Here is a 15,060-nt window from a genome sequence, read left to right on the forward strand (position 1 = left end):
TCGTGAAGTCATCGATCATGATGAAATGAAGCCCCTGCCTGAGTCGCGATTTGACGTGGGGAATGGCACCGGATGCTTCTGACTTGCTCGTTAAGCTGACAGACGCCAGGTCGGGCACCGGCTGGGGGTGCACCTGCTGTTAGCCTTGCCCTCGGGGCCCTCGTGGCCACGCCTCAGCCCTGCTGCCGGCAGGCTCAGACGCGCCCGCCTCCCCTGGTCTGGTCGGGAGCCGTGCTGCCGCCCCACAGCCAGGCCCCACTCCTCTGAGGCCACGACTGCATGACGTTGGGTCACTGGTGGAGAAGTCCTCTTTCCCGACCGGTACACAGCGTTTCAGCGTCTTAACCTGGACCGCAATACTGGTGCGGCCTTCCTGAGCTGCGCAAAGACCTCAGACTTTATTGTTGGCGTTTTCGTTCTTCCTGTCTTCTTTTCTTTAAAAAATGTTTTTATTTATTTTTTTTTGAGAGACAGAGAGAGAGAGAGAGAGCACGAGCGGGGAAAGGTCAGAGAGAGAGGGGGGACAGAAGATCCAAAGCAGGCTCTGTGCTGAGAGCAGAGAGCGCCATGCGGGGCTCGAACTCACGAACCATGAGATCGTGACCTGAGCCGAAGGCGGATGCTTAATGGACCGAGCCACCCAGGCGCCCCTGTTCTTTCTGTTTTAAATCCCCCTGTGCCGACATTGTTATTTCTGCTCTGTGCAGTCGGTGTTTTGGTAGATTTAGCCACGCACGTGCCGGCGTCTTTGCGAGACTCCACGTTGCGTCCCACCCCTTCTATGTGGGATGGGATCATTCTCTTTGTGTCCACGGCGCGTCCTTTGGCGGTTTCTTCCGTGAGGATTTGTTCACGGAAAGCTGTCTTGGTTTGCGTGTGCTTTAAACTTTTCAATAGTTTTACTCTTTATTTATTTTAGGCTTAACTTTAACGCTTAAACGATTTTTCTGTGCTTGCCAATTCTTGAGGGACAGTTGCTACATCAGTACCTTGGAGAGATCCTCCCACTGCCTCTGCCTCCCATCGCTGCCGTTCAGAAATCAGTCGTCAGCCCCACTGTGGCACCTTGTGAGGTCTTTGTCCTTCTGGCTGATTCTGTGACCCTCCCTGAGGCTTTGGTATTCTATAGTGTCACTATGATGGGTCCAGATTCCTCTCTCCTCTGCCTGGGTTTTTGGGCTTTCTCATTCTGAGAAAGAAGTTACGTCTTCCAGCGACTGCAGAAAATTTCTCGGCGATTCTCTCCTTGAACGTTGTATCATCTCCATCCCGTCTGCCGCATCCTTCCAGATTCTGATTACATGTATGTTAGGCTTTCTCATGGTCTGTTTTATGTCACTGGATCTTTTTTTCCCCAGGTTTTAAAAAATATTTTCTGAAATTTAGTTTGTTTCCAAACTTGATTTACCCTTTTTAAAAAAAAAAATTTTTTTAACATTTATTCATTTTGGAGAGCGAGAGAGACAGAGCATGAGCAGGGGAGGGGAGGGGCGGAGAGAGAGGGAGACACAGAATTCGAAGCAGGCTCCAGGCTCTGAGCTGTCAGCCCAGAGCCCGATGTGGGGCTCGAACTCACGGACTTCAAGATCGTGACCTGAGCCGAAATCGGACACTCAACTGACTGAGCCACTCAGGCACCACAATTGATTTACCCTTTTTAATGGCTTCTTGCTTCTTGCTTGTATTTTAAAGGCTCTTCCTTTTAAGCCCCATGGAACATAGTTATTTGCTGTTCTGTTTCTGATCATTTCAATGTCTGAAGTCTTTACGGGACTGATTCTGGTACCTGCAGCGTCCACCGCTTCTCACGGTGCCTTGTTTGCTATGTGTGAGGTTTTTGATTGTGAGCTTATATTTCTTGGAAAGTTATCTGCGGGAAGTCTTTGGGAGCGAGAGAGGTCAGAAAAGATGCGTTGCCCCTTATAACTACCTATCCTCCTGGCAAGCCCCTCATTCATGGCTCCGGCTTCCAGAAGGAATCTGGTGACACGGTGTCTTCTCCCTGCCTGTAGGAGTAGTAACGTTCCCCCTCCGGTGCTAGTCCCTGGGAACCCCACCATCCCCGACAGTTCATTTTACCTGACTTCGCAAACAGCCCTGCCTTTGAAAAGCCTCTTCAAAAACCTCAACTGGGGGGGCGCCTGGGTGGCGCAGTCGGTTGGGCGTCCGACTTCAGCCAGGTCACGATCTCGCGGTCCGGGAGTTCGAGCCCCGCGTCAGGCTCTGGGCTGATGGCTCAGAGCCTGGAGCCTGTTTCCAATTCTGTGTCTCCCTCTCTCTCTGCCCCTCCCCCGTTCATGCTCTGTCTCTCTCTGTCCCAAAAATAAATAAACGTTGAAAAAAAAAATTTAAAAAAAAAAAAAAAACCTCAACTGGGTATGCGGTCTGTCTCCTGCTGGGACCACGAGTGATACAATCTGGGTAAAGCGCACTTAGTAGACAGCAGTTAACAGTGTTATCAAGGAGACCACTTTCGATTTAGGGAAACTTGCAAGTAATTCAGGCAAGAAGAATCACGAGGCTAAAAATGCTTCCAAAAAGATATGCCCAGAGGACCACACTCCGCTTCTGTAACACTCTCAGTCTTTCTGAGGATGCCACGCGCTCCTCCCCCAGGACCCCGCCACCCAAGCCCCTTCCAGGCCCACTCTTAACACCATCACCTCCCCTGCACGCCTCCCTCCCGCTTACCTCAGAGATCCCCAAAACGCGGGAGGTACACAGCCGCCACGGCCCCTGGCTCGGCCTTGATGTGAAACAGAGGCCCTGCCACCATCCAGCTGTGCTGTGGGACCGTCCTGTGCAGGTGCTGGTTCCAGGCGCAGAATTCGATGTCGATGGTCACTGGCCCTCTCACCACAAAACAGAGACCCGTGTTGGGCCAGTGGTAGGAGCCAGCCACGGGCAAGCAAACTCTGGATGGAGCAGGGAGAGGCAGACACAGAATTAGTCTATGCAAATTCACAGAGCAGACGCCAGACCCTGTACAGGGCAACGTGGCTCTAATAGAACGGTCACAAATCCAGACGCCATAGTCAGAAGGACTTGGGTTTGAGCCCTGGCGCCTCTGCTCTCCGACCGTGGATCCCTGAGCACGTCGTAGAGCCTCCCAATCCCAGCTTTCCCATCTGGAAATGGGGATGATACTAGCACCCATCTCAGAGTTTTGAGTCCTAGCTGACCTGGTGCACGCGGACAGCTTAACACATGGCCGGTGGGGCGGTTAGCTGTTTCCATGACGATGATGGTGGTGAGGAACCAGTAAAATGTACTGGTTTTTAAAAGGTCTATTTGCTGGGGTGCCTGCGTGGTTCGGTCGGGTAGGCATCCGACTCTTGGTTTCTGCTCAGGTCATGATCTCATAACTCATGGGTTTGAGCCCCACGTCCAGCTCTGTGCTGAATGTGGGGCCTGCTTGGGATTCTCTCCCTCTTTCTGCTCCTCCCCCGCTCATGCTCTCTCAACATAAATCAATACACAAAATAAAGACAAACAGACAAAAAACCACAGGAGTATATGCCGGAAAGAGATTTAAAGGAGCTCTAAGGGGGCGCCTGGGTAGCTCAGCCGGTTAGGCGTCCAACTTCGGCTCAGGTCACAATCTCACGGTCCGTGAGTTAGAGCTCCGAGTCGGGCTCTGGGCTGATGGCTCAGAGCCTGGAGTCTGCTTCCAATTCTGTGCCTCCCTCTCTCTCTGCCCCTCCCCCATTCATGCTCTGTCTCTCTCTGTCTCAAAAATAAATAAACGTTAAAAAAATTTTTTTTAATAAATAAAAATAAAAAAAATAAAGGAGCTCTAAGAGACACAACATTTGATCAGAACTGACCACCCGCAGGGATGCATTTTAGACAAGTGAGCACATTTGAATACGGACTGGGTATCAGTTGACTGGAAGGACTTGTTGTAAATATTAGATGTGCGAAAGGTTATCGTGGTCACAGAAGAGAAGGTCTTTCTTTGCATTTTTTTGCAATGCATCATTCGGGGCGCCCTGGGAGGCTCAGTCGGTTGAGCGTCCGACTCTTGATCTCGGCTCAGGTCATGATCTCATGGCTCGTGGGTTCAAGCCCCAAGCCAGGCTCTGTGCTGACAGTATGGAGCCTGCTTGGGACTCTCTCTCCCTCTCTCCACCCCTACCCCACTTGTGCGCTTTCTCTCTCTCTCTCTCTCTCTCTCTCTCTCTCTCTCAAGATAAATAAACTTAAAAATTAAAAAAAAAAGAAATGCATCACAAAATATTTAAGGGTGAAATCACTCGGCATCTTGGATTTAAAATGCTGTAACAACAGAAGACGGGAAACCGAATAAATTTGGCATAACGGCTGTTGAAGGTGGAAAATGGGCACGTGGAAATTCCTTGGACTCTGTTTTCGTGTATGATGGAAAATGTTTACAATAAAACCCCCTTTTCCACAACAAAAGCACTGGCTCCGTCTCTGGGCCGTGTCCTTCCCTGCTGGCTTGGAGGGGAGGGGACCCCCTGAGCAGGGGTATGCTGCTGACTGGCCGTGGGGAGGGTGACGTGGGAGGCCAGCCAGGGACAGCAGAGTCCCCCCTCCCCACTCACCGGTGCGAGCTTTTCTCTTCTGCAACCCCTTTGGTAACCACAGGCCCCGTGGGGCCCCAGAATCCGTCCTCGGTCCCCAGAGGCTCCGTGTGCAGGTCCTCCAGACAGGCAGGAGAAGGCCGACAGAAGGGTCCCACCTGGCGACTTGAGGGGAGCTTCTCTCTGGAACAGCCAGGACAGTGGTCGGCTCTAGGATCTCGTGTCTGGCCTCCCCCAGCCCCCGCGGATAGAACACGCCCGGCCCTTTCCCAAGCAGGGCTGCCAGGACTGAAAAGAGGTGGGAGGGAGTCTGAGACTCTTCTCTGCTCTGGATGCTGCCTGAGGAGACCCAGCCCGGCCCTCCCAGCCCTGCCCCTGCCCCAGCCCTGACTCCCAGCCCTGCCAACCCAGCCCTGCTCACCAAGCCCTGTGCCTTTACCAGCCCTGCCCACCCAGCCTTGCTCACTCAGCCCTGCCCCTGCCCCAGCCCTGTCCCCCCAGCCCTGCCCCCCCAGCCTTGCCCCTGCCCCAGCCCTGCCTCCCCCAGCCCTGCCCCTGCCCCAGCCCTGCTCACCCAGCCCTGCCCCTGCCCCAGCCCTGCCCCTGCCCCAGTCCTGCCCACCTGGCCCTGCCCACCCAGCCCTGCCCTCCCAGCCCTGCCCCAGTCCTGCCCACCCAGCCCTGCTCACCCAGCCATGCCCCTGCCCCAGCCCTGCTGACCCAGCCCTGCCCACCAGCCCTGCCTCTGCACCAGCCGTGCTCACCCAGCCCTGCCCCTGCACCAGCTATGCCCACCCAGCCCAGCCCTCCTAGCCCTGCCCCTGCCCCAGCCCTGCCCTGCTAGCCCTGCCCACCCAGCCCTGCTCACCCAGCCCTGACCCTGACCCAGCCCTGCCCATGCAGCCCTGCTCACCCAGCCCTGCCCCTGCCCCAGCCCTGGTCACCTAGTCCTGCCCCTGCCCAGCCCTGCCCACACAGCCCTGCCCCTGCCCCAGGCCTGCTCACCCAGCCCAGCCCCAGCCCCTGCCCACCCGTCCGCAAGTGTTGTTCTCCCAGCACGGGCTGCAGGTGGGCAGCTTGTGAGAGGCACAGGGCTCCACAGATGGATGGCAGGGATGAAGATGTGACTCTCGGGGCCCCGAAGCCCAGAGTGGCCCTGGAAGGCCGGGCCCTGCTTCAGAGTCTGAGCCTCGCCGCGGATGCTCTGGGAGGAGCAGCCCCAGTCCCCGAGGCTGGGACAGAGGGGGGCAGAAATCCTGCAAGTTTCTAGGAGCGGAAGACTTTGCATGGGGTGGGCTCTACTCGGTGGGGAACCCACCCCAGAGGCAGGGGGATGGAACTGCCCCGGGAGCAACCCCGTCATGATGCCCCCAGCCCAGACCCTTCAGACCACCTGATTCTTGTCTCTGCTGCTTGAGTGAGGACCCGTCACTCGTCTGTCCTTCACCCGGTCCCTCCCTAGGGATCGTCACACTTGGCTTCCTAGACACAGAGGCGTCCACTGTCCCTGAGACCTCAGAGGAAGCTGGGGCCCTGTCCGTGACACCCCCACTTAGACTCAGGCTGTCCCAGTTTGCGCTCATGGCCCAAGTCCAGGCTGTAAATGGCTTCATCTGCCCAGCCCCTCGTAACAGAGCCGGGGGTCCTCCTGACTGCCCCCCACATCCCCTGTGAGAGCTGACTGATTGACGGTGGAGACTAAGGCAAGCTGAGGGCCAAGTACAAGCTACCCACCCCCCCCCCACTCCGTCCCCCATTTGCGGATCACTTAATAACCGCAAGAAAGAGGCAGTCATCCATTGCCCAATCCCCAGAAACCTATAGACTCCGTTTCCTAATATCACCTCATCAAGACGGAAAGGGGTTTAAGCGCAGCCATGGGGATGCGGGAAACTAAGGCAGATGAGAAACTAAACTGCCTTACTGCCTCCAGCCACTGACAAGTCCTTGTAACCCGCAGAGTGACCTCCCTCTAGGAGCTCAGCTGCCTGGATGATGACACTTTGCCGGGGCCAAAGGGAATCTTGGCTCAACATTGTCCTGACCCCCCAGGATCCTGTGAGTCTATTTCACACAAAAATTCCTTTGCAAACCTCCTTTGTCTTTAACCCCCAAGTATATCCTGGCCATCCTCCTCCAAGCTTATGGCCCCCGATATACATCTGAGGGGTCTCGTGACTGGGGTCTTACTAGACGGTGACAAATGATGTTTTGCTAACAGCAGCCCCTCAAGGGCCTGGAAACCTTGCTTCCAAAATTCCTTAGAGATTTACACCATCCCTGACCCCCTCCCAACCTGAGGGCATATGATGAGTTACCCGGCACGACCCCATACGGCGTTTTCTGCCCACAAGTCGTGTCCCCGTGCTTTAATAAAATCACCTTTTGTGCACCAAAGACCCGCCCCAAGGCTCCCTCTGGCTCCCGAGCCCCCCACCCCCTGTTCCACCGTGCTGTGGCTTTCTCAGTGCTCAGCCTCACCCATACTCTTCAGTGCCCTCAGATTGTTCTTCTGGTGTGCGACTCGAAAAATTCCCTGACCCCTGGTGAAGGGTCACTTCAATGGTGAGGGGGCCTCAAAGCGATAGATCCAGTTGGAAGGAGGTGGGGGACTTGAGGCCGTTTGCATCACGGTAACACTTTTAAGTAAAGCTGAGAAAACACCCATTGCCCATATCGGGCAGAATATGGGAAGAATGGGGTGGAGTTTACGGGATAGAGTTCCGTTTCCCCTGGAACTCACCACGGTCTCTGGAAGAGAGGTGTTGTTAGTAACAGTCACGCATGCTTGCAAAGAGCTGCTCAGTTAAGAGCATTTTCACATACGTCGTCCTGGCATTTCCCAAATTTGGGCATTCCTCACCTGGCCTGATTGTCGCCATGTCTGTGAGGCATCTGTACAGTTTCATGACTTAAGTTTTTTTCTTTTGTTTGTTTTCTTTTTAAGACTTTATTTTTAAGTAATCTCTACACCCAACAGGGGGCTCGAACTCACGACCCCGAGATCAAGAGTCGCACGCTTCACCGACTGAGCCAGCCAGGTGGCCCCACATAACTTCTCTCTTTAACTTTAAATCACTTAAAAATTGTTACACTTGTCCTAAACAGTAGTATCTGTGAAATCTGTGAAAAGTTCAGCGCACTGGTTATATTTTTTTCTAAAACGCAACAATCAAAGGTCGCTCATCCTTCGGCCTCATCCCTTCCCTCTCTCCTGGGCGATCTCGTCTACACCTGCGGCCTCACCCGTCCCCTCCACACCAGTAATTCCAGAATCTGGACTGCTGGCTTAGACCTTGCACCTGAGGATGCTTTTGGCAAAGGGACCTTTGCCACACATCTCCCAGAGGGACCTCAGAGCCAGCTCCTCACCTTCTTCTAGATCTACTGGGGAAACTTCAGGTGCCCACACCTGTTCCCCACCCCCCATCAGTTATTGGCAAAGTCCCACCGTAGCTCTCAAATGTCCTCTGCATTCTCCCCTCTTCGTCCCCACGGCCACTTGGGCCGCCTTTCGCCTCGAGCCTGGTCTAACGAAGTCTTCAGGGATCGCTCTGCCACAGACCCCTGCCCAGCCTCCATACCATGGCCAGAGTGAGTTTTCCAAAATGCCAATCGGCTTAAACCTTCCAGCGGATTTCTAGTGCCTCCAGATAAAGTCTAAACCCCTCTCTGCCTCTCGCACCACGTTCAAACAGCACTCCGTGCTGGTTGGTAAATGGCATAGGGGGTAAAAGTGGGAGCACCGGAATCCGTACTAGCCATGGAACCCTAAGGAAGCGGCTTGACTCTCTTCTTCTCTATAGCAACTCACAGAAGGTGCAACTCACAGAAGGTGGCCACCAGTTCTGCCCATCACTCTGCGATGGGACTTTGCACGGACTTTGAATCCGGATTTGGCCGTGTGACTTGCTTTGGCCAGTGGGACAGCGAGTATAGTGCAAGCGGAGGCCGGAACAGTCCGTGTGCCTTATAGCTTCCCCTCTGGCTGTGCCTGGAACCCTGAGACCAGCATATGTGTAAGTTCAAGGTCACCTGCTAGAGGAGAACCAAGTCGCCTGATGGACGGCTTACCCACAGAATCGTGAATAAAATCACACGGTTTTTGTTTCAGTTTGGTTAGCCCACCCAGTATCTAGGAAATGATAACTGGGTGTAGTTTTGTTTGTTTACATTTTTGTTTATTTATTTATTTAAGAAGATAGAGGAAACTCTATTTAAAAAAATATTTTTAATTAATTTTTTAAAAATTTTTTTACATTTATTTATTTTTGAGAGACAAAGAGACAGAGCACAAGTGGGGAAGGGGCAGAGAGAGAAGGAGACACAGAATCCGAAGCGGGCTCCGGGCTCCGAGCTGTCAGCACAGAGCCCGACGCGGAGCTCGAACCCACGAACCACGAGATCATGACCTGAGCCAAAGTCAGATGCCCAACCAACTGAGCCACCCAGGCACCCCATTAACTTATTTATTTTGAGACAGACAGAGAGAGTGAGCGGGGGAGGGACAGAGAGAGAGGGAGAAAGAGAGAATCTCAAGCAGGCTCTGCACAGTCAGCCCAGAGCCTCATGTGGGACTCCAACTTACATTCCGTGAGATCATGACCTGAGCCGAAACCAAGAGTTGGACACTTAACCGACTGAGCCACCCAGGCGCCCCAGTGTAGTTTTTTTTTTTTTTAATAATGGCCTTATTGAAGTATAATTCACACACCACAGAAGGCGCATGCGTTAGGCGTGCACATCAATGAATTTTAGAAATATAGAGAGCCGTGGAACCATCACCACCATCGGGGTTCAGAACATAACATCCCCGTCACTCTAAAAAATTGTCCTGAGCCTGTCTGCAGTTCCTTTCCTCCCCACTCACCCCCCCAGCCCCCGGCAACCAGCCACATGCTTCCTGTCTCTGTAAATAAATGCGTCTCTTCTAGACGTTTCCTGTAAGTGGGATCATACAATCTGTGCTCTTGTGCATCTGGCTTTCTTCCACCTCGTGTAACGTTTCTGAGGTTTGTGCGCGTTGTAGCATCGATCGGTAGCTACCTTGTTTTTATTGCCAAATATTATTCGATTGCACGAACCAACCAGCCACATTTCGTTCATCCATTTACCATTCGATGAACGTTTGCCTTGTTTCCAGTTTGGGGCTATTACCGATAACGCTGGTGTGGACACTAGCTTACGAGTCTCTGTTTTGGTAGAAGAGCACGTCTTCGGTTTCTCGTGGGCAGAACCCTGGGAGCACAACTCCCGATGTCCCGATGCGGCAGGTGCACGTTTAACTTATGAAACTGCCAAACCGTTTTCCAAAGCCACCGTACCTTTTTACGTCCCCAGCGGCGACGTTGGAGGGTTCCACGTTCTCCGTGTCCTAGCGGGCTAGAAGCTCCGCGAGTTGGGCTTGCTAAGCTGCGAGATGGGCTCAGCCATCCATTCCTTATATCAGAGTATCAGCAGTATTCTGAGTACCTCCTGCTGTGTAGGAGCCTCTGGCCCTGCAAGATATCGCTGGCAACACCCTGAGACGGAGAGAGAGAGCACCCTGGTGACACCGCTTCTGCACCCTGGGCCCGGTTCCCAGGGGGCCTCTCCCTTACAGGAGGCCATGAGTTCCCTGATGACCGTCTGAGTCTGCTGCACCTGCAGGGTGGCCCAGCGCGCCCCTCCAGTTCCCTGGGACCCAACCCAGGCCCAGTGGCCGTGCTGTCCACCTTCCACAAGGCAACCGCAGCCAGCCTTGGAACCTCGGGGGGCCCAGCAGCGTGTGACACACGAGTGGGAGCCAGAGGAGGGCCTGGGGGTGCCCGGAGGGGCCTGACTGAGGTGGGGGGCGGGGCGTGGAGAAAGCGCTAGCTCCTAATGCTCCGAATCCTCCGAGAGCCCAGGACAGGCAGATACAGATGGCGCTGTAGGGAGAGGGCAAGAAAGAAGGAAGGAGAAACACCATCCATCTCTGGGCTTTGGGATGACACGAGGCTTTGTTTTGTGGCCGCACTTGCGCAAGGCGCTTCCCAACTTCCACGTTTTCTGCAAAGATGATGAATTCGTTTCCTCATGTACGGAAATTTAGGTTAAGAAAAACAAAAAACAGAAAGACTCTGAATAAATCATTTAAGACAACGCCCCTCCCCCCCGGGAAGCTCGGCGCGCGCAGCTGGGATCCAGGCGCCCCCTGCTCACATCCCTGGGGGGGTAGTCCCCGCTCGCAGCTCTCCCCCTGCCACCGCCCCCGGTTGCCATGGGAACGCGCCGCGGACGCGGGGGGCGGGTCTCGGGCGCGGGGAGGAGCCGGGGAGGCGCGCAGCCCAGCGGCCCCGCCCCCTCCGCGGACACAGCGCGCGGCCGAGTCCGCAGCGACCCCCGCGCTCAGCGCCGACGGCGGCCGCGCTCCTCCGGCGCGAGCCCCGGGACCCCGCGCAGACCCGCCCGGACCCCGACGCCGACTCTGGGGGCCTGTTCGACGAGCCGCCCCCGGAAGAGCCCCCCGCGGCCCGCGCGCCCCGGTCGGCGTCGGCCGCGGGCAGATGGGCTGGTCGGCGCGCCGGGAGGGAGGGCGCGGGGGGCCCGCGCGGGGCAGCCCCCCAGGGCCGAGACGCGCGCCCCCCCCCCCCGGACGAGGGCTGCTGCCTGGACCATTGCCCGCACCTGTCGGTCTTCGTCTACACGGCCATCGCCTTCTCCATCACCTCCTGCTTCTTCAGCTAGGTGCACCTGCCGCCGTCCCGAGGGCCCGGGCGCGGGCGGGGAGACCACGGGCGCGGCCTTTCGTGTCCGGGACGCGCGCCGCACCCCCTCCTCTGGCTTCTCACGCTTGTTACTTTGTCCCCTGCTCGCCGCCGCCTCTGTGTGACCGCGCGTCCGCGGGCGCGTCCAGAGCCGCTGCCCTGATGAAAGAAGGGTGTTTGCAGCTGAGATGGGGGGGGAGGGGACAGTCACACACCCACCCCACCCCCCGGCGTTTAGAGTGTCGGGGTGCGGCCCGGGACCCTACCCTTCAGCGGGTGGGAGCGCGCGCGGGGAGCCCAGCCCAACCTTCGGTTCCTTAAAGGACCAGCCGGGCCCTTCGGGGAGGGAGGGTGGGCGCCCTGACCCCGCCGGGCCGAGCCCTGTGGTGCTGCATCGCCCGCCCCCCAGGAGCGCCAGCCGGGCCCCGGAGCTGGGGCTGGACCGGAGCGCAGGACACGGTGAGTGTGGCGGCTGTCGGGTGGCCCGCCGCGTGCTGACCCGGACTGTGCGTCTCTCCTGCCTGAGGCTTTGCTGCGGCCGCCGGCGGGGGCCGAGACCGCCAGCAGGAGAGGCTGTCCTGGCAGGAGGCCACGCTGTCGCCCTGTCGTGGACGGCGTGGGCCCCGGGGCCTGCGCGGGATGAGCCTCCGGGGCCCTGGCCGGGGTGCGCGGGAGGGCTCTGTGGGGTTGGGGAGTGCGCGGCCGCTTCATCCCGACCCCGAGCTCCTCCGGGTCCCAAAGCGAAGGGCGTGGGGTGTCTGTCATTGGCAAGAATTCGTGCGCGAAAACGACCGGGCTCCTAGCTGGTTTCCATCCCAGACCCAAAAGGCCCAACCCCCAAACCCACCTGGGCGGGTTATTCACGCATCTGCCGTGTCCTTTTATTCATGGACGTTCAATGGCATCACCCCTGCGCGGCCTCATCACGTGGATGTGTCTGAGGCTCCTCTCACCTCCCCTGAAATAAATCCCTGTTTCAGCCTCCTGTGTATTCAGTGGTCCATTCATCTGCCACCGTGCCAGGCTGCCCCAACACCCCTCCCAGCGCCCCGACCTCCCCTCCCAGACACCTGTCATCCCACGGCCAACCCGCCAAGACGGGGCGTCTCCCTCCACTAAGTAGCCACACAGGCCTCTCTCTCTCCCTAGCAGCTTCCCACGACATGTCCAGTTCTGTCCCCTAACGGGCCTGTGACAGTCCCCTTGTGGCTTTACTCCCTGCTTGCCTCCGTTACCAGATACTTCTGCCCCAGTACCGTCCCCTCCCCGGCACTGAGCTCTAGACTTTGCCCCCCTCCGATTCACCCAGGTTGTGTCTCCACGAGCCCTGTGCACTCTGACATCAGCACCTTGTCACTTCCCATTTCCGTGTGCCCATGACCCCAGATCGCCGCGGGCCTGCTGAAGTCAGACGCTCAACCGACTGAGCCCCCCAGGCGCCCCTCGGCCCATATTTTCTAACCGATATTAAAATTCCAGTACTCTCACACGGTCACGTGAACTGTCGGCGATCGCTTTGTGTCTGACCCGGACACGTTGCCTCTTACACGGTTTAAATGCCCCACGATATTTGAATTACCGCTCCCCTGTTTTGAGCTCCCAATTGTCCCTCAGTTTCTGGGCTTCCAATATGAGGTTTCCTTGCCCAAAATATCCAGCCTCTCCCCTCAAGTACTAATGGACAGCCTTTAGGGTTCAACTGTAAAAACAAATGGACTCATTTTGGGGGGTCCTTTTCACGTGTTGCTCAAGGATCAAATCCTAGAGAGAGTCTCCGTGACCGGCTAGGGTCGCGTGCCCACCTTTGTCCGGAAGGCGGAAGAGATGACTTAGTACGCAGTCCCAGGAAAATAGCACGCTATAGGAAAGAAATCGTCTCCCGAAGGAAAATCCAAGTCGCCACAACCATGGCGGCTGGGCAGGCAAAACTAACAAGACGTCCAGTAAACGGACTCTCAGCAGATCACACACGATGGCGGGAGAGATGACTATTTAGGGCAGCTTGGTCCTGTTCTGTGTTGGGCTGTCAGGGGTGGGGAGATACACGGAGACAGCGGACAGTGGCTTCTGAATGTCGTGGGACACGAGGACGTTCGCGTTGGGGGAGACAATCGGAACTTAGCCACGTGGGATAGCGGCATCTCGAATTGGGAGAACACACGGATTAAGTTTTTACGCATCTCATTGTTTCCTGGGAGTCTAGCACGGGAGGCAGTGATTAGCAAAACAGGGACAAGTCTCACTGTCGTGGAGCTCGCCAAGTTCGTTGTAACCGAACTTACCGTGTGACAGGTTTCACGTCTTCTGTAGCTGGAATTCTCGCAGCCCCGTGAGGCCTTTCTTTTCATTTCTCCATTTTGCAAAAGGAGGAAAGAGACATAGGTGAAGGGATTTGCCCCAGGTCACGAGACCGGTGGCGGAACTAGATGAACCCAGGCGTTGTTTCTGGAGTGTAATTTTTACCAGCATAATTGAGATGTAACTCACCTACCACAGAACCCATTCATTTAAAGGGTACAACTGGGGGTGCCTGGGTGACTCAGTTGGTTAAGCGTCCGACTCTTGATCTCCGCAGCTCAGGTCTTGATCTCAGGGTCCTGAGTTGGAGCCCCACGTTGGGTTCCACACTGGGCATGAAGACCACTTAAAAAAAAAAGAAAAGTTATACAATGTACAGTTCAATGGCTTTTAGTATATTCGCGTATTTGTGCAGCCATCATCCTAATCAATAGTAGGATATTTCATGACCCCTGCACCCCTCACCCATCTCCCTCCAGCCCCCCCTCCAGCCCTAGGCAACCACGAAAGGACTTCCTGTCTCCAGGGATTCGACTGTCCTGCACATTTCGTACAAACGGAATCGGACAGCGCGCGGCCCTTGGTGACCAGCGCCTGTCACTCGGCGTGTTTTCGAAGCCCACCCCCGATGCGGCAGGAATCCGTGCTTCCCTTCTATCGCTGAGCAAGAGCCCATTGTACGGACACCCCGCATTTTGTTTGTCCATTAGGTGGGTTCATTCGGGTGGTTTTCCACTTTTTGGCTACTATGAATAAAGCTGCTGTGAACATTCAGGCGCAACTTTCTGTGTATGTGTGGACACGTGTTTTCATCTTGCTCAGGTTGGGAATGCTGAGTCGTAGGGTAACTTCCTGTTTAACTGTGCGAGAAACTTCTAGACTGTTTCCCAAAGTGGCTGTACCATTTTATATTCTCGCCTGAACTGTAGGAGGGTTCCAATCTCTCCACTTCCTTGCCAAACCAAAGCTTTTTTTTTTTTAAGGTTTTATTTATTTTTGAGAGAGAGAGAGAGAGAGAGAGAGAGAGAGAGAGAGATGGCACAAATAGGGGAGGGGCAGAGAGAGAGGAAGAATCCCAAGCAGGTTCCACACTGCCGTGCAGAGCCCAACTCGGGGCTCGAACTCATGAACCGTGAGATCATGACATGAGCTGAAATCAAGAATCAGACACTTAACCGACCGAGCCCCCCAAGCGTCTGATAAACTTTTCCTTTTTTAAGACGTAACCTTAGTGTGTATGAAGTGGAATCTCATCATGGTTTTGGTTTGCATTTCCCTGATGGCAATGATGTCGACAATCTTTTCCTGTGTTTACCAGTCTACCTTCTTTGAAGAAGTATCTTTTCAGATCCTCTGCGTCTTTATAAAATTGGGCCTGTTGGGGCACCTGGGTGGCTCAGTCGGTTAAGCGTTTGACTTCAGCTCAGGTCACGATCTCGCGGTCCGTGAGATGGGCTGATGGCTCAGAGCCTGGAGCCTGTTTCCGA

General features: G+C 55.5%; 1 protein-coding gene across 1 annotated transcript; it reads left to right on the forward strand.

Annotated features, from left to right (window-relative positions):
* The first annotated feature begins 8,412 nt into the window (after positions 1-8,412).
* Positions 8,413-11,438, forward strand: LOC125151814 (translation initiation factor IF-2). The gene is given in 3 exon segments (XM_047833278.1): positions 8,413-8,506; positions 10,150-10,312; positions 10,886-11,438. Coding segments are annotated over 3 exon segments (810 nt in total).
* The last annotated feature ends 3,622 nt before the right edge of the window (positions 11,439-15,060 follow it).

This window comes from Prionailurus viverrinus, chromosome E1, assembly GCF_022837055.1.
Source record: "Prionailurus viverrinus isolate Anna chromosome E1, UM_Priviv_1.0, whole genome shotgun sequence".
Taxonomy (NCBI): Eukaryota; Metazoa; Chordata; class Mammalia; order Carnivora; family Felidae; genus Prionailurus; species Prionailurus viverrinus.